Source organism: Brachyistius frenatus, unplaced genomic scaffold (genome assembly GCF_029030835.1).
Source record: "Brachyistius frenatus isolate BFR_SWC_R1_liver_20210118 unplaced genomic scaffold, ASM2903083v1 Contig_139, whole genome shotgun sequence".
Lineage (NCBI taxonomy): Eukaryota > Metazoa > Chordata > Actinopteri > Embiotocidae > Brachyistius > Brachyistius frenatus.
In genome coordinates this window covers 115414-135501 of record NW_027210738.1, presented here as the reverse complement: position 1 = coordinate 135501, position 20088 = coordinate 115414, and the positions used below count along the sequence as shown (strand labels likewise).

The 20088-nt window shown below is 44.1% G+C and overlaps 1 protein-coding gene across 1 annotated transcript; it reads left to right on the top strand.

Moving 5' to 3' along the window:
- The first annotated feature begins 2540 nt into the window (after positions 1-2540).
- Positions 2541-19573, top strand: slc7a5 (solute carrier family 7 member 5). Its single transcript, XM_069715206.1, has 10 exons — positions 2541-3587; positions 5575-5700; positions 13097-13202; positions 13922-13966; positions 14068-14191; positions 14454-14557; positions 14755-14851; positions 15587-15736; positions 17149-17326; positions 17698-19573. Exons 1-10 carry the CDS (start codon positions 2993-2995, stop codon positions 17751-17753), a joined length of 1581 nt encoding a protein of 526 aa, XP_069571307.1. The 5' UTR covers positions 2541-2992; the 3' UTR covers positions 17754-19573.
- The last annotated feature ends 515 nt before the right edge of the window (positions 19574-20088 follow it).

Genomic DNA, 20088 nt, shown 5'->3' with positions numbered 1-20088 from the left:
TATCTATTATCTATCTATTATCTATCTATCTATAGATGCCGCGTTCACGTTTACCAAGTTGTCGTAATGGAGAAAAGAAGCTGCGCCAGCCGTCTCGAACTACAAAACTCCGATTTCAATCGTCAGTTTTCTTCACGAGTTTTTTTTTTTTTTTTTTTTTTTTTTTCTCTCCGTGTTTCTTTAAACTAACGACATTCGTCAAAACCCGAAACACCTGATGTTAACGGATTCGAGGATATCGGCCGGAGAAGACTTCTGCATGTTCCCATGTCTCTTGGGGGGGTCTGTCTGTGGGGGGGAGCCGTTGCTAGGGGTAACCGAGGATGGCAGACTGGAGGTGGATTAAGGTGTATTTGCGATGCGGCCCGACCGGAGACGAGGATTCCCGCAATTCTTTCGGGCTTCGAGCGGACGGACGGAGACGATGTGAGCGCCGGACCTTCAGGCTGGAGTCGGCCAATAAACGCAGGTCGTGTCCACCTCCTCTGGGGAACAGGAAATTGTCTGTCTGCGGCCTCGAGTCGGTGGACGAGCTGCATGCATCGTAAGTATTGTAATGTTTTTATCTCACTCGGGGGAGGGGGGGGAGGGCCGGGGAGTCAGATTTATTTGTGTGTGTGTGTGTGTGTGCGACTGTCCTGGATGAACTCCCAGTGCTTTTTAGTTTCCAGATGCTCCGTTGTGACACGGCCGACTCCGACCGGCTGGTTTCTATATTTAAAGTTGTAACACTTGTTTGCGAAGCCGCGCTCCGGTCGGTCCACGTAAAAAAATAAAAAATAAAAAATACCACACCCTCCTCCGTCTCCTCCATTGCGTAATCAGTCTGGTTGGGGTGCAGCGTCTACAAGCGCAGTTTGTGGTTTACAGTCTGGCAGGCGATCTGCATTTTAACATAATTGTGATTGGCACGGGCGTGTAATATTTTTCTCGTGCGCACGAAGGTTCACATTTTGCGAATGCTGCTAACTTCTTGTCCATTTTCCAAAGAGGTCAAACTTGAGAAAAGAAAACTGACGTCACGATGTCAACGAGGGTTGCAACGATTGACGAGGAACAACTTATAGACTGAGTAAAAGTGGACGTCGTTTCCGGGTCTGAAAAATGAAGCCGATACTGAAGCGCCTTAAAGCTGCAATACCACCGAGCGCCACTAGAGGTCGGCACAAACAAAAAAAAAAAGCACCATAGACTCCCATTCAACTTCTCTCATAAAGGTCTAAGTCAATATATTTTTTCCACACGTTTTTTTTTTTTTTTTGTCGCCTAAAGTCGCTTCTTGTTGTGTTTTTGGGGGCGTGTCTGTTTGATTGACAGGTCTGTGGTGCAGTCAGGTTTCCGCTAACTACCGCCGCTTGGAGCAACGTCATCGGGCAAAACAAATGATCATTTCCCAGCATACCTTCTGACCCGGTAACTGAAAAGAAACAAGTCAAAGTGACCGGTAGAAATAATATCTTATTTATGTTGGGTTTTTTTTTTTTTTTTTTTAAATAAAAACATCTTTAGCAACATATCAATAAAGATATATGAAGATTTATATAAAATACACAATGACTCAAAACCATGTATTTTACACACTGAGGTGGGAAGGTTGCCACCCGTTGCTTATAATATCTTTCAGTGTATGCACACGGCATATGTCTCCCCTGAAACCTTTTATAGTGTGATGAAGCTTTGAACTCCATGAATGTCAAATAATAAACGCTTTTAAGTGTTGACTGTTTTGAACGTGAAAGAGTTTCAAACCCCCTCCCCCTCCCCCTCCTATTCCCTGCCTCCCCCCTGGGGTCTATTTTAAGAGCCTCTCTCTGAGATTACAACACCATGACGCCGGTCCAACAGGTTTGGGAGCTCGGCTTTGTACCAGCCGATACTGCACAGTAGCAGGCGGTATGACTTCGGGAAAATTCAAAAAAGGAACAAATCCCTTTGTTGTTTTATGCCGATGGTGACGAGTACACATGTCAAGAGAGGATGCTCGTTGCTCGGATGGATTACTGAACCGGTGTCCCGTTGCAGGAGCCTCTTTCTCTGAGGAGACGGTTAACATTTCTCGTTGGCAAGTTGTATCCAAACAACCACCAAAGAGACACAAAACAGCACTGGGGACGCGGACACTGCAAAAAGTTTCAACAACAAAAGAAAAAAGACGCAGTCAGCGAAACGAGAGATGTAAAAAAAAAAAAACGTAGATGCACAAAATGACCAGAAAGAGATTTAAAACTGGGTGAAAGAGAAGCGACTAAAAAGAGACGCAGGATGAACTCAGAGATGCTGATTTAATGCAGAGATAAAAAGAAACTTTAAGAGTCATTGAAGGGCCGACATCTAAAATGGCTGCAAAACGATGCAAAAAGAAACGGAGACGCAGAACGACGAAACGAGAGATACACGATGATCGGAAAGTGAAAACTTACAAAATAAAACAGATGCAAACCTTAAAAGACAAGCAAAACAACAACAAAGAGTCAAAACAACAACAGATCTGTTTGTCTCCTTCAGTCCGAGACACTTTAATGTGTCCACAAAGTCTGTATCCGTCCCCGATCTGGTCCCTCGAAGTCTGTACGGATGTAGGGAGGGGGCGCGGTGTAGTACCGGACCTCCGCCGCTAGAGGGCGGACGATAAACAAGAATGGACACGGGTATTAGGAGGCGCGATTGGAGGAGGGCCGGACTTGGAGGAGGAGGAGGTCCGTCGTGATGTCAATCTCCGTAGTTCCTTTGTACACTGACAGACTAGAGATACGAGGAGGCACGCTGCTCTGACTCACAGCAGCTCACACACGGAGAGGACTCCTCGTGGCTGAGCCCGGCCCCGAGCACCAGAGCTCCTCAAGCGGCACCGAGAGGCGGACCATCAAACCCCGGTGACAAGAGGGAGCGAGGGAGGGAGAGACGGAGAGGAGACGCGGGCCGAAGCCTTGAGGAAAAGAGGAAAATAATAATAATAATAATAAATAATAAAAAAAGAGGAAACAAGTCGGTCATGTCAGTGGTGAAGAAGAGGAACTCCAACTCTTCGGCGGACAGGGAGGAGGACAAGCAGGTCACGGAGAGGATGCTGTCCCCGGAGAAGGGGGGCTTCGACCGGGGCGATGCGGCGGGGGGCGACGTGAAGAGCCCCAACAGTGACGCCGCCGCCGCCGCCGCAGGGAAGGGAGAGGAGGACGGGGTCGCCCTGAAGAGGACCATCACCTTGCTGAACGGCGTGGCCATCATCGTGGGCACCATCATCGGCTCGGGCATCTTCGTCACCCCGACCGGCGTGGTGAGGGAGGCCGGCTCGGTGGGTCTGTCCCTGGTCGTGTGGGCGGTGTGCGGGGTCTTCTCCACGGTGGGAGCCCTGTGCTACGCGGAGCTGGGCACCACCATCAGCAAGTCCGGCGGGGACTATGCCTACATCCTGGAGGTGTACGGCCCCCTGCTGGCTTTCCTCAAACTCTGGATCGAGCTGCTCATCATCCGGCCGTCCTCCCAGTACATCGTCGCCTACGTGTTCGCCACGTACCTCCTCAAGCCCATATTCCCGGTGTGCCCGGTGCCGGAGTCCGGTGCCAAGGTGGTGGCCTGCCTCTGCATCCGTGAGTACCCGAGCCGGGCCGGTCCGGGCTTAGCCACGCTTTCCCCCTGCCGAGGATGATGCAACTACTTTAGGCGGTGTCGTTTTTTCTTTTGTTGTTGTTGTTGTTTTTTTTTCTTCTTCTTTTCTTTTTTCTATGTGTTTAAATATTTCACTTCCTGTGTTGAAAAACGGAGCACACCTGTGTGGGTCGAAGGGGCGCGCGAGCATACACACCGTATCCCACATACATCTTACGCACCACGTGCGATGCCGCAAACACACACACACACACACACACGCACGCGCGCGCGCGCGCGCACGAGTACAAAAGCATTCACGCCCGCAGCTTTAAAGACAGCGGTGACAAATGCCGCGATATTACATCAGCTGTTTAATGTTCAGTGAACATGTTTGGTTTTTAATTTCTTCGTTGTAACAATTTATTTAATTTTGCCACTTAAAAAATATATAAAAAAAAAAACATGCCGATATTAGCACATTTATTCTGAATTTGAAAGCATATAAAATCCATAATATTACTAAATATAAATATTTTAATACATTCAAATGAACTTAATTAGACGAGTTCAACTGTTACATTTGTGGTATTTGATCCTTAGTTATAAATTTAAGGATTTGCATGTTTTTTTTTGTTTTTACTGTTAATTTTTGCAGCATATTCGATATTCACCTTAAAATACGATCAATTTGAATGATTTTCAAAAACACGTGTTTTTGTCTTTTCTTTTCTTTTCTGCGCTTTGTTTTGGAGTTTTAACCAGATTAACTTCATACATGTTGCATCTGACATACAAGCCCCCCCCCTTCCCCCCCCACACACACAAACAAACATATCTTCAACTCTGCTTTAATACATGATTTCACATGACGGTGTGTGTGTGTGTGTGTGTGTGTGTGTGTGTGTGTGTGTGTGTGTGTGTGCGGCTACCAACTCTGGTGGCTAATCTTCAGGATGACTGGAGGCTAAATCCTGACTGAGACCACATGACAGAGCTGTGCGGTGTGAGGCTCAGTTATCTGTGTGTGTGTGTGTGTGTGTGCCTGTGTTGGGGTGGTCAGGGTCGCTATGGACCTCCGAGCCAGCTCCACACACACACACACACACACACACACACACACACACACACACACACACACACACACACACACACACACACACACACAGACCATTAAGTCTATTTCGGTGCAGCTCTTTGTTGCATCTGACCTGCTTCTGTGGGAATTTGTGCGATTCAGATCAGCGTGTGTCCCTTCGATTAAGTTTATGCACACGGCACGCCTTTTAATTGCCCAAGTATTAGCCACTTGTGTGTGTGTGTGTGTGTGTGTGTGTGTGTGTGTGTGTGTGTGTGTGTGTGTGTGTGTGTGTGTGTGTGTGTGTGTGTGTGTGTGTCCAGCCCTTCTTACTGTACTCTCTCTCTTTGTCCTTTTCGAACACAGAGCCTCATTGTGCCGTCTCGTCTTTTCTGTTGTGGCGCCGACCTGATTTAGGAGCTTTGCAAGAACCTGCTGCTTTAGTTAATCACTTTTAATGGGGTCCCGGGTTTTAATGGCCACTTCAGCGACTCTGGTGTGTGTGTGTGTGTGTGTGTGTGTGTGTGTGTGTGTGTGTGTGTGTGTGTGTGTGTGTGTGTGTGTGTGTGTGTGTGTGTGTGTGTGCGTGTGTGTGTGTGTGTGTGTGTGTGTGTGTGTGTGTGTGTGTGTGTGTGTGTGTGTGTGCGTGTGCAGGACCAGCACTGCGTATGAGCGTTTAAAAAAAGTTTTGTACAATTTTTTTTCATGTTTTCGGGGAGGACGGGACGAAGAAATAAACTTTCTAATCCACAATGTGACTTTACAAAAAGTCGAGAACCAGAAGCTCCAAAACGTTAAAAAAAAAAAAAAAAGTGTTTGATTATTGTAAAGATTAAAAAAACCAACATCTGCGGTAGAAACGAATGCTCCTTCTTAAAGTGCCCGCCTCTCTCTTGCCTCCGTCTCCACAGTGCTGCTGACCTTCGTGAACTGCTACAGCGTGAAGGCGGCCACCAGAGTGCAGGACTTCTTCGCCGCCGCCAAGCTGCTGGCGCTCGGGCTCATCATCATCATCGGCTTCATCAAGATCGGCCAAGGTACCGCAGATAGACTAACTCACTCAGTGTGTGTGTGTCGCACGGCCGCTCTGGAGGGGCGGACCAATCAGCGAGCGGTGTCGCTGGTTAACCTGCGTTTGTCCCGCCCCCTTTCCTTCACTGTGATTGGACGGCTGGCGACGAGCGGAGCGGCGATATTTTTAATTTCTTGTTGACCGGTAAAAAAAATAAAAATAAAAAATAAAATAAAATCGGTAAACGCTGAGCACCTGGTCAAGAGTTAAAACAATTTTAATAAATATGCTGTACTCAGGAAAAAAACACACTTTGATGGGAGGTGTCGAGTTTCGGCGCGTGCTGATTGGTTCAAATTAAACCGAGGTCGACGCCCACTTGGACGAACGACTGCAAACCGGAGGGTTGTTGGTATTCAAGCGGTGAAAGTGTGTTCTCGTTCACACCGGGTTAAATCCATAAATTCACACGCCAGGCTGATGTTAACATGAAAAGACGAGCATTATGGTTTTTGTTTTTGTCAAAGACTTTTAGATGAATAAAAGAAGCTCTTTGAAGTTGCGTCAAAGTCACATCATCGTTAGTTTGAGGAATCCACCTCGACAGGAAACGATTCAAAACTTGAAACTCTGAAAAGAAACAGTCGTTATTTCATAACTTTTGGGTTTTCAAATGACAAATTTGGACGTTTTGCAAGTTGCAAACGTGTTTCCTGTCAAAGTCATACATTCATGTAAAAAAGCGTTTTTCATGATCATTCAGTGTTCCTCTTTTGTTTATTCAAATGCAAATAAAATACAAATACAAAAACATGCAAAGCTGCCTTGCACATAGGACACTCAGTAGATTCAGTAGCACGCGCAGGAAACACCAGCTGAAACAGGAAGTGGTTAGCTCAACTGAGAGCTGCTGGCACCGCCTCCCTTTTATCCTCTTTTACGGAGCTTCAGTTGGTGAATTTGATTATTTAATTTCTCTGTGACATCCAGTTTCTAGTTGCTGCGCAGGAAGACTAAATGTTTAGTATTTGTTTGTTCTGATAAACAACAAACAAAATCAAATTATAATTTTCTTGGTGCGGCCTCAATCACACACACACACACACATTCAATTTTCTTTTTCTTTTTTAATCTCTTTGATCCGATGCGATCGCACCACATCCTCATTATGGCCGCGAGACGCAGGCAGAGGGGAAAAAAAACAAAAACCAGCACAATGACTCCTCAGTCGAGTTCGTTTTGGCCGTAGACGTCCACTCGTTAGCGACGTCTGGACGAACCCGTCGGCCCGAATTCGCTCTCTGAAAGGTGCGTCGTTAACACGGGCCGGCGGGAAGCGAGCTGCTGCCGTCTGCAGCTCTACCCGTCGAAGGTGGCGTGAAACCCATCTGCTTCCTGTCTGAACAGAAAACAAAGAGGTACATTAGAGTTGGGAGGTTTTTTTTCCCGCTCATAAAAAAAGAAGAAAACTAAAACAGGAACCTGACCTGCTCCCTCCAGCTGTGTTTTTTTTTTTTTCCTCTTCTATCCGGAGCGCTGAAACATGACCTCTGACCTCTCCGACCCCGACAACCGGACTTGAACTTTTAGCCGAAGGTTCGACTTTTGCTGACTCCGCATTTTATCGTCGTAGTCTTAACAAGAACACCAAACGGATAAATTAACCAAACTGTCTGAAATTTCAAATAACTGTAAAAAAAACAACAAAAAAAACAGTTTTGAGGTCTTTTTTTTTTTGTTTTGGTGATTTACGTACATTTCCCTTCATGAAGTAGATTGTTTTGTTCGTAAGGAATTAGAATTTCAGATCACAACAGCAAAGAGACAAAAGTAGGGACTTGCTTTAGCTTTTATTACATTCAATTTATATGCAAATAATCGATAATAAATATATATATTTTATAAGAGCCCGACATTTACAAGTAGAGTTTTGAAGCGTTAACGGACGGTGGGCGGAGACTTTTGAAGCCCCGCCTCCCGCCCAATCAAAAAATGTGAGCAAAATCAGACAAAGTAGATTTAAAAATGAAAAAAATAAAACAATTTTTATTTTTTTTATTTAAACATTTTTTTAATGTAGTTTTGAATTGACTCAGAAATGTTTTTTTTATAGTGTTTGCGTTAAAATTTCACCCTTAAAAAGTACGAACTGTTTGCAGGTAGTATGTAAACATGCTATTTCATCATAAAAAGAAAAAGGACGTGATTTGGACCGAGTACGCTTTCTTCTTCTTCTTCTTCTTCTTCTTCTTCTTCTTCTTCTTCTTCTTCTTCTTCCTTTTTGTGGGCGGAGCTTCAGGGCCACCGACTGCCTAGTCGACTCGGCCGATGTGAACCTATCGTCCGCCGCGCAAAGGATTGTGGGTCAGAACAGCCAGAGCAGCACGCTCGGCCTGCATACGGCAAAAATACGAGCGGATGTAGTAGGAACATCCTGGTACTTTTACGTTTAACATACTGGGACGTATTAAACCCAGACACACTGGAAAACCTGTAAAGCATCATATTTAGGACGCTTCTGCATCGGTTATCCAACCTTGAAAGGTCCGTTTGAGGGTTAAGGATGTCAGCGAGTATCCGTGTGTGTGTGTGTGTGTGTGTGTGTGTGTGTGTGTGTGTGTGTGTGTGTGTGTGTGTGTGTGTGTGTGTGTGTGTGTGTGTGTGTGTGTGTGTGTGTGTTCGCTTCATAAGGTCAAAGCCTGCCGGTGTCTCAGATTAGAGAGCGGTGTAATCTGATTAGCTCCAGTAAGGCTCCCGCTCCCTCAACCTTCATCCCGTCACTCTTCATCTGTAACAACAGCGTCGCCCTCCCTCCTTCTCTCGTCTTCATCTTCCTACACACACCTTGTTGTCTGTTAGCGGTTGAAGGTGAATCACCGCCACCTTCTGGCGGTAGAAGCGCATTACTTTAAGTCGCCGGTAAAAACAAGAGAAATGACACCGATACGATCATTGCATCAACTGTGATTTTTTTTTTATGACTTTTTGAGAATTATGACCCGTTTAATTTTTTTTTAATTTGTAGTTAGCAGTTTACGCTGCTTTTATGATTGTTTCCGAAGTGCTTTAAAACTGCAATACCACCGAGTACCACCAGAGGGTCAGCTCCAAAAAGCTCCATAGACTCCCATTCAATTTCTCTCATGAAATACAAAGTCATTCTTTCTGATTTAATTTTCTGTTGGTTCATCTGGGGAAAAAAAAAATAATTCGATGAAGAAGAGGTATGTTTGGGGGGTGTCTGTTTGATTGACAGGCCTGTGGTGCAGTCAGGTTTCTGCTATAGGTGGGCGGGGCATTCGTGTCCTGATTCACTGCATGCTCCGTCCCCAGCTCGTCCAAATATGGTCACGTCTGGCTCCAAAATAGCAAAGATGACGACGTCACGGTCGATTAGAACGACTTCAACTTCATTGCACGAGTCCCTGATCGATGCGCCCGCTTCAGAGTGTTTTTACTTTTCTGAAAAGATGAAGAATTTCATTCATTTCAGTCTGAATGTTCTCACTGAATCCTCATCAGACTCCTTTTAATGGCCGAATCCTTCAAGTTCACTTCGGTTTATTCAGTCCATGTTGGCATGTGTGCACTCGTGTGTGTGTGTGTGTGTGTGTGTGTGTGTGTGTGTGTGTGTGTGTGTGTGTGTGTGTGTGTGTGTGTGTGTGTGATATTTCATTGTGTGTGTGTGTGTGTGTGTGTGTGTGTGTGTGTGTGTGTGTGTGTGTGTGTGTGTGTGTGTGTGTGTGTGTGTGTGTCTCACTTTCACTGCCTGGCACCGGTGTCATGTGACCGGCCGATGCGTGGTGGAAAGTAATGAGGCGAAGGAAGAAACAAAGCAGATTTAAAAGAGTGGAGTTAGAAAAAAGAAAAAAAAGAAACATATTTGTGAACTTTAGAGGTTTCTCCGCATCGCTGGCAAACACGAGGAAGTCTGGTCTTAATCCGGCGAAACAAAACACATCTCGCTGAATGAAGGAGCTCGTTCCGTGTTTTCTTGTTAATGAGAGTGCGAAAGAGTCAATAAAGATGCAGCTGAATTCGTTTTTATTTCCTCCTGAAGAAATGAAGTGCCTGTAAGACTTTTCTCTAAAACACTTGTGTTACCACCGACAGATCAAACAGACACGCCCCTCAAAAACAGGTTTTTTTTTTTAAGCTTATTTTCTAATGAATGAGGGATTATTTTTAGTTCGACCTCGAGAAAACTAAAAAGAAGGAACGCCTTTAGCTAACAACACCGAAACAAAGTTATTGACTTTGTATTTCATGAGAAGTTGAATGGGAGTTCTCTCCCTGTTCTCATCCAACCTCAATGACCTCACCTACCGGGTAACTTGGAGAGGATCTGTGTCTGAACCTTGTCCTCTCACTACTGGTGTCCCTCAAGGCTCCGTCCTGGGTCCCCTCCTCTTCTCTCTACACCGACTCTCTCGGCTCTGTCATTCACTCACATGTCTTTTCCTACCACAGCTATGCTGATGACACCCAACTGATCCTCTCTTTTCCAGATCTGAAACACAGGTAGCAGCATGAATCTCTGCCTGTCTGACTGACATATATCAATGGATGTCCTCACACCACCTGAAAATCAACCTCCACAAGACTGAACTGCTCTTCCTTCCAGGGAAAGACTCTCCCACCCTCGACCTGACTACGACCTTCAACAACTCTGTTATCCCGACCCTGACTGATAAGAACCTCGGAGACACTCGACAGTCAACTCTCTCTTACTGCCAACATCACTGCAACAACACGTTCCTGTAGATACATGCTGCACAACATCAGGAGAATTTTTGGAGCAAAAGCTACGTTCACTTTTGATATCCACTCAACGGTAACATGGACTACTGCCCTGCCTGAACAAGTCAGGAACAGGTTATTGACAACATGTGTGTCAATTAATGTAACAGAAGACTAAATTACACTTAACTACACCTGCCATGCCAGTAGAGCAATGTTACACCTGCACACACACGTCGACTGAATGCTACAACAAATTTGCCCTCAATGCAGAAACCTCCCATCTGAGAATAAAGGAACTGATGAGTCGTTGATGAGTCAGACTTAACCTAAATGTTAAAGTAGGTGAAGTCTTCACCGAAGCTGCAGGAGGAACAGGATATTTGACGAGCAAAGACGAGGGCAAACGAGGCCAGAGGTGGAACGAGGTCACGTTTTATTGGGATGTGTGGTTTCTCAACTGGTTTCGAAAAAAATACGATTTTTTTTTTTTATTTAAAAAAAAAAAAAAAGCAGCACCATCCTTTTCGCAGATATTCTTCAGTAAAGCACATTTTCCTGACCTGGAGAATAACCAGTGGATTGATATACAGTTTACCATCTCAGCTAACCCTTATTCACACAACACACACCATGCCATGTATTTTTAAATTAAGTCTTTAATTTGCAGATTCATGATTTTGTATTCATGGTTTTGATTTCGAAATAGCAGGATGACGACGGACAACATCCGAAGTCGTTGTTGGTTTGCCGCTTGGTTTGGTCGCAGAAAGACACGTGTCAGTGCTGCCATGTCGTATATTTAATTATCAGTTTATCGCTGGTTGATTAATCCATAAGAACCGGATAAATTCAACGGGGTTCAACCACAACTGACAAATAAATGTTGTACGGTAAAAACATCTGGAGTTGAGGTTATAGACTGTAAATAAAAGTAGCTTCCGGGTCTGAGAAATGAGGCCGATGTGGAAGTGTTTTAAGCTGCAGTACCACCGAGGGCCAGTAGAGGTCGGCTCCAAAAACAACAAGAGATTTAAAAACCCGGACCCGGCGCAGCACCCCCGCCAGGCCGGTACGCAGACCACGCAGGACAAACCCATCTGTCTGGTCGTAGGTATGAACACGTGAGACGGTCCGGGCAGACAGACAGCCAAGTAATCTGTTTTTTTTTTTTTTTTTTCCCACACTGCACGGCGGCTTATTGCTAAAACCCTCCCAGTACCAACAGAGCCCGGGGATGTTGGTTTAGCAACCGTCGCCGTGTCTGAGAATGTGCGTGCACGTCGCCGGGAGCAGGAATGTTGAACAGATCCACAAAAACCGGCAGAAAAACCCGGTGGTCGGAGGAGAAGCCGGTCCCGTAAATCCTCGCAAAACAGTCCCGAGTATTCTCCGTCCTCCTCCACCGACGTCGGCGTACCTTTCAACCTCCTTTCGGACTTCTTCACACCGCGGGAACGAAATCGCTCAATGACCAAATAGCAAAAGTCTGCATCATAACAAGTGCGACTTTAAAGATTTATTAGCGTCTTGAAAACTGTTAATCTGTGAAATTAGAAGTGTAGAAGTGCTACTGTTGTTTTGTAGTTTATAAAATCATCCTGCAAACTTCCCTTTCGACTTTGTTACGTACGGAGGCCCCGAGGGGTCAAAAAGCATTTCAGAAAACAGTGTTGGTGAAATAATGTCACGGCCATTTAAAGGCATTCAAAGTCTCTTGAAACGTTTTCCTTTTCCAATGAATAAAACTTTAAAGCTTCATGACGGTGTTGATATGCATAAGAAGATATTTTAGTGGTTTTAAGCACCGAAACAAATATTGTTTTACATTTATTTTATTTATTTTTTGAAGCTTTTCTTTGGAGCTCTACCAACAGCAGCCTGTCGGTTTCTTTAAGACGTCTCTTCTGATTGGCTGACTCTCTTCTGATTGACGCTTGCCCAGTTCAACCGCAGACTTTTTATTTTACGGTCTCGTTGGTCAACAGGACATTTGACAAGAGTGTTGAGTTTGTGACATCACAAACTTATGGGAGTCCCACACGGCCTTTTGACACTTTATGTTCATACAGTGCTTAGACCTGTTTTAATTTAGACATGGGACCTTTAAGCAAATTCAAAATAAAAAGTCAGGTACAGCTACTTAAAGAATAAATTAAAGGATATATTTCCGGTTTATCATCGAGGGTCGAGCTCGAGCTCCCTGAAGCTTTTTCCCAAAAAAACAAACGTTTAAATTAATTCATGTAAAAACAAAACAAAACAAAAACATTTTTCTGGAAAGTTCGTGCTTCCTTTTTACACCGTTTGCTCGCTGTCTTGTTGCGTCTCCTCAAACACAGATTCCACGTGAACAGAAAATATGAGGTTATATTAAAAAACAAACTGTAATGATCCTTTAATGAAGACTTTTTCTCTCTCGATGCCTCGGGTCGGTCTGCGTTTCTTATTATTGACCGTCTTAACTCCAGCGATTCTCCAGACCGGCACTGATCCGCATACCAAGATGGATTTAAGGAGGAATATTCGTCTTTCCCTCTGTGGGCTTTTTTGTTGTTGTTGTTGTTGTTGTTGTTGTTGTTGTTTTCTGTGTTGTTTCATTTATTGTCTGGCAGGTTGGATCCGTATTTATTTATTTATTTGTCTCTTTTTATCCATTTCTTCTTCTTCTCCTCCTCCAGGCGGCACGGACGGACTTCTCCCGGAGAATTCCTTCAAGGGCTCCAAGTATGAGTTCGGCAGCCTCGGCCTGGCGCTCTACAGCGGCCTGTTCGCCTACGGTGGCTGGTGAGTTCAACATCAGGACCAACCAGAGTCCCTCAATCAAAATGGATGGAAATGGATTACGCTTTGGTGTAAATTAGTAGCGTGACATCATCTTATCATGATAAGTTTCCGCTGAAATTGAAATAGTCGTTTAACTCCTTTTATTTTCGCTCTAAAAACGCGAAGAACGTCTTTCTTTGTCTACAATAGTCTAATATCGGGTCAAAAAGATTCCTCTTTGTTCTGAGTTTTTTTTAGTTTTTTTTTTTTAATTCTTGGACATATACAGACCGATAATACAATATTTAATACCTTTTAATACGAGCCCCAAAAGTGCTTCACATCAGAGCAACATAAAATAAAAAAATAAAAAATCTTACAAACAGAACAATAAGTTAAAAAAAAAATGAATAAGGTAAAACTAAGTTAAATCAAAATTAAGGATTTAAAACCGCAACAATAAAACCACGATTTTAAGAATCAAATAAATAAAACTCAGGAAAAAAACAAAAAACACCAGGGATGGAAACAATAATTTACAGTTTCATATCGGGATGATAAACATCACTAGAAAGCCAAATTTGAAAGACAGGACTTTAGTTTTCTTTTAAAAAGAAGAGGAGGCGCTGTAACCGGACATGTTGTGGGACACCAGGAATATTTAAAAGAAATCTGGCAGGAAGATAAAACATCTGTTTTTATTCTGTAACCGGATCGGATTTTTTTTTGGCCTCTTCCAGGAACTACTTGAATTTCGTTACGGAGGAGATGATCGAACCTTACAAGTGAGTTCAAACCCTTTTAAAAACTGTCATATGTTTAAAGTACTGTGTGTTTTTACAGAAGGTTGATTGACAGGCGGCCATTGTTTTTTCCCCCCCTTCAGAAACCTTCCTCTAGCCATCATCATCTCTCTGCCCATCGTGACGGCCGTCTACGTTCTCACCAACCTGGCGTATTTCACCACGCTGTCGCCCGACCAGATGCTCAGCTCGGAGGCCGTCGCCGTGGTGAGCGCGCACTTTTGTATCAAATCAAATGAAATAAACAGTTTACCATCAACTCAACTTTAACTTTCCGTTGGCACGGCGACTGAAGGATTGAAATTCAACGTTTGTTTCCCGACCATAAACGTTGGCGTACTTGAGTGTAATTTTATGCAACTTTCTGTGTTTTGTGTTTTGTGTGTGCGTGCGTGCGTGTGTGTGTGTGTGTGTGTGTGTGTGTGTGTGTGTGTGTGCGTGTGCGTGTGTGCGTGTGCGTGTCCTGCAGGACTTCGGTAACGTCCACCTGGGTCCCATGGCGTGGATCATCCCCGTGTTTGTAGGTCTGTCCTGCTTCGGATCGGTCAACGGCTCGCTGTTCACGTCATCCAGGTAACACACACACACACACACACACACACACACACACACACACACACACACACACACACACACACACACACACACACACACACACACACACAAGGAAGCACCTCCAGAAACACCCAGAATCTCGTCTCAATATTATTATTATTATTATTATTATTATTATTATTATTATTATTAATAATGAGGTGTTGATGTGTCAGGTTGTTCTTCGTGGGCTCCCGGGAGGGTCACCTGCCCAGTCTGCTGTCCATGATCCACCCGACGCTGCTGACGCCGCTCCCCTCGCTCATATTCACCGTACGTGCTCCTTTTTTTTTTTCTAATCGTATATAAAATGATAATTAATTCAAATTAGAATCGCAGAGATCTTGGTTTTTGTTGTTATTGTTGTTCTCTTTGGCGACACCTGTGGCGATAAGCAGTCATTGCAGCTGTTTTTATTTTTTTTATTTTCTATTTCACTTGAGATGTTGTTTGTTTTTCTTTGGATTGCCACTTTTTTTTTTCCTTCATCCCCATCTTCTTCATCATCGTCATCTTTTTCTTGTTCTTCTTCATTATCTTCCTCTTCATCGTTATCTTCTTTTCTTCATCGTCATCTTCTACATCGTCATCTTCTTCATCGTCATCTTCTTCTTCATCGCCATCTTCTTCATCGTCATCTTCTTCTGCTTCATTGTCATCTTCGTCTTCATCGTTATTGTCTTCATCGTCATCTTTTTCATTATTTTCTTCATTGTCATCTTTTCGTCATCTTCATCGCCATCTTCTTCTTCATCGTCGTCTTCATCATCATCTTCTGCTTCATCTTCGTCTTCATCGTTATTTTCTTCATTGTCATCTTCGTCATCTTAATAATCGCCATCTTTTCATTTGTCATCTTATTTTCATCTTCATCTTCTTCTTCTTCTTCTTCTTCTTCTTCTTCTTCTCCTGAATAAATAAACATGAAATCATGAACATGACCTGACGTCGTCGATGATGAACGTCAGACAGGTGACCTGTGTGTGTTTCTGTGTTTCTTCCCTCCAGTGTCTGATGACGCTGCTCTACGCCTTCTCCAACGACATCTTCTCCGTCATCAACTTCTTCAGCTTCTTCAACTGGCTCTGCATCGCCTTGGCGATCGTCGGCATGATGTGGCTCCGTTATAAGAAGCCCGAGCTGGAGCGGCCGATCAAGGTGAGTCGGACGTCCCGTCACACACAGGAAAGGAATGAGATGCAGAATAAAACAAGATAAAATGCATAAAATTAAACACAAATACAGTTCAAATAAGCAATATGAGACAGCTGCTATAACAGGAGGCTTCTTCTGTGTGTGTGTGTGTGTGTGTGTGTGTGTGTGTGTGTGTGTGTGTGTGTGTGTGTGTGTGTGTGTGTGTGTGTGTGTGTGTGTGTGTGTGTGTGTGTGTGTGTGTCACTTATTGTTTTAATTGTCTAGCCGGCATGTGAGGCATTTAGGGGACGTCTGTTAATTGGAGCTCTCAAGTGAAAATAACCTGGGTGACACTCTCCCCCCTCTAAAGTGCATGGAAGCTGAAAGGCCTTAATGTTTAACGTAAAAAACAAAAAACAAAAGACCAAACTTCTTTCAAAGAACAGGATCGACATTCACGTCTCCGTTCGTTTGAGCTACTTTTGAGTCCTGAAACCGCGAGAAGGAATAAGGACGTGAAAGAGGGAGGAGAGCGAACTATGGAGGACGGACTTGGACTTTTTTTTTTTTTTTTTTGTCACCGCTGACTCCGGTTCGCTTCGGCAGACAAGAAAAACGTTGCCGGTCTGCCGGCCAAACAAAGATCCATTCAGATGAAAAGAGACTGATCGCTGATTAAAGGACAGAAGAGGAGCTGGATGCTTGTCAGCTGCTGTCGTTGTGTGTGTGTGTGTGTGTGTGTGTGTGTGTGTGTGTGTGTGTGTGTGTGTGTGTGTGTGTGTGTGTGTGTGTGTGTGTGTGTGTGTACTTGTAGTCCTTACGTTGTGGGGACTTGGATTTGTTTAGTCCTGTTTTTCTAGGGGAGGAAAATCAAGTAAAAAAAAAAAAAAAAAAGTCCTGTCAATCTTTACACTTTTGAAACAGGGAAGATAGATTTGTTGGTCCGTGTGTGTGTGTGTGTGTGTGTGTGTGTGTGTGTGTGTGTGTGTGTGTGTGTGTGTGTGTGTGTGTGTGTGTGTGTGTGTGTGTGTGTGTGTGTGTGTGAGACAGTGGTGGCTCTGTCTCTGTGCTGACCTCTCTCTCTCTCTCTCTCTCTCTCTCATTCACTCTCCCACTCTCTCTCTCTCTCTCTCCTTTTCTTTTCTTTGTCAGTCACATTCCTGCTGCTCAACAGAGCTGCACCAGAATCACACTTAGATTTATTAATTTATTAAAGAGCATCAGCAGCATTCATCGGCTCTCTGCTCTGAGATATATATATATATACGGTAGATATCTGCTCCATAACTTCTCTGTTTTTGGTTCCCTCTTTGCTCTCTGTATCTGCAAACAGAAAAGTTAGTGGCATGAAGGTTAAAAGCAGCTCATCCCACTCCTTTCCTGAAGGGGGCGCTGAGGAGCTCTTCACTCACTCTTCTTCCTCCTCCCCCCTGCAGGTGAACATCCTGCTGCCAGTGAGCTTCGTGCTGGCCTGCCTCTTCCTCATCGTCGTCTCCATCTGGAAGACCCCCATGGAGTGCGCCATCGGCTTCGGCATCATCGCCACCGGACTGCCCGTCTACTACGTCGGCGTGTACTGGAAGAACAAACCCAAGTGGATGCTGCGTGGAATCTGTGAGTACATCACGAAAAAAAACAAAAGACAAATATTTAATGAGAGAAGTTTGAATGGGAGTCTATGGAGCCCGAGTTTTTTTGTTGTTTTGTTTTGGTAGCCCACCTCCAGTGGCCGTCGGTGGTATTGCAGTTTAAGTCGCTTCCTTGTCGGCCTTCATGAAGCTACGTCCACTTGTATAGACAGATTTTATCCCCCAAGTATTTGAAACCATAGCGGATGGAAACCGGCTTTAATTCACTCGTTTCTTTTGGAGTATTTTCTTGAAGTTCATTTAAATGTTGTAAACACAACTCTCTCTCTCTCTCTCTCTCTCTCTCTCTCTCTCTCTCTCTCTCTCTCTCTCTCTCTCTCTCGTGTGTTTTGACAGTCTCCACCACGGTCTGGTGTCAGAAGGTGATGGAGGTCGTGCCTCAGAGGTGCTAGAAGGCCCCGCCCACTCACTTCAGCCAATGGCCAATCAAATTGCACCGACAGCGATCTCTGGGCTCTGACATCACAGCCGATGAAGCTTGACCTCCGTTAACCCACTTTCACCCTCTCTCTCTCTCTCTCTCTCTCTCTCTCTCTCTCCTACACACACACACACACACACACACACACACACACACACACACACACACACACACACACACACACACACACACACACACCCTGTCTGCAGGGTGCTGATATGGACCTGATGAAGGCGTCTGAAGCTCTTTAACCAGTTTTTCCTGTTGTTTCTCATGTTACTGACATTATTTGACTATTTTGTTTTAGTCTCTACCATTTGTAGTTACTGCGTTGTTGTTGTTGTTTTTTTTTTCCGTTTTTTGTTTCTACAATGCATTTTAATGAGTTGTTTAAACACAATTTTCACGTGAATACGTTCATGTGAAACATCCTCTCGTCAGAAAACCTGCTGTATTTTGTAGCAAGTTGTGCCTTACGTGGCAAAAACGAGGTCGAAACAGTCGACGACGTGCGACCGCAGTCTTAAAAAACCCGCTGTTTCGATAAATCAGAGGCGTCGCAAAGCGGGATTAACGACGTCACACGTTCGTGAAGATTCGAGGATTCGGGTCAGTCAGATTTCTTTTTTTATATATATATATATATATATATATATATATATATTCCATCACACGTAGTCTTGCTGCCGTGTTTGACTTCACAGCAGCTCGGTAAACTGAGCCAACTTTGCTTAACTAGAAGAGCCAGAAAAAAACAACAATTTTTTTTTTTTTTTTGCTTTTGTGGAAGCAAACGAGCGTATTATGTGCCGTCTACTGAAGTCGCCTCGCAGGATTTCGAGTCTTTTCTTTTTCAATCTCCGAGATGGGAAACTATTTTCAGTCCAAAAGTGGAACAAAATCGTGTTTCGGGGTCGGCGATGTCAGGATCAATATCTCGCCACACAACGAGCCCCGACGTCGCTGCAGCACAGAGAGTGTTTCAGGCTGATGAAGCCGACTGTAGCGCACACGTTTGTTTTGTTTGTTTTGTTTGTTTTGTTTGTTTTGCGTTGTGGATGTTTGTTCTGAAGTTTGTGTGTGTGTGTGGGGGGGGGAGGGGGGGGGGTTAGTTCTGGGACACACACACTTCCTCCGTATTATTTACTATGTACACTTTTGTCACCGTTCGACACCTCCGTTACGTTCTCCGCTGTGTTTCCAAGTGTTTTTGGGGCGTTTGAGGGGTGAAAGGTCAAAAGAGGATCACATGCTTTTGTTGTTCTTCTGTTTTGTTTTTAAGGTGGGGGGGCGGAGGGTGGGGTGGGGGGGGGTTGAAGTACACAAGGAGCACCTTCTCCGATCACATTACGAACCGTTGGTTTTTCATTTCTCATTTACACTGCGACAGTTACGACAACAACAATAAAGGTTTGTGATGTATTACTAATGTCAACACCCCCCTCCCCCCACACACACACACACCCCTCCTGGCAACGATGGACCAAAAGTACACGTTACCGTGGCGGCGCCGTCTCCGTGGAGACAGCGTGAGCGCGGCGGACGCCGGAGGGGTTAATGTGTACGTTGTTGTTGTTGTTGTTGTTGTTGTTTTTTTAGAGGTAGAACCTTTCTAACACTTCAGCCATCGCAGAGCCGGTGGGAAACTAACACGGATAGAACCGTAGAAAAGTTTATTTATTTATTTTTAGGAACGTTTGATGTTTTATTGTTATTTTAGTCCCTCTAATTTGTTTACAGCGCAATTTGTGAAAAGTGCTTTTCAAATAAATTTTGAGTTTTTTTTTTTTCCACTCTTGTGTTCTCTTGTGTTTGTTTTGATAGTTTCATGTTATTTCTTGATTTTTTTTCTTTCTTATTATTTAATCTCTTATTATTTATCATCTAATTTAAAATGAGTTTTTTTCGTGGATAAAGCTGCTAATCGATATTTTATATGAACGGTGGATGAAATGCCGCGAAAACAATGTGAAAGTCGTCAAGTCCGCAGTTCATTATCGACTCTGCTGCTCCCTTTAACTCTACAGAGCTCTTTATGGTCTTTCAGCTCCTTGTTTTGGTTCATCCTCACCTCTCTCAGCGACCAAGAAAAAAGCTTTTTGAGTTCAGTGAAAAAGTTCTGATAAACGTAGAGCTGCGAAGACAACGTTGGATGTGATGGAACGAAGTGGAGCATTTAGCAGTTAAAGACCAAAACAAAGCTGAAAGTACATCGTTACGTTTGCTGGGTGTTTAAAATAGGCAAATGTTTGCTGACGTGTTATTGTTGTGTTTGTAGTGCCCCCATGTGGACCAAAAAAATATAA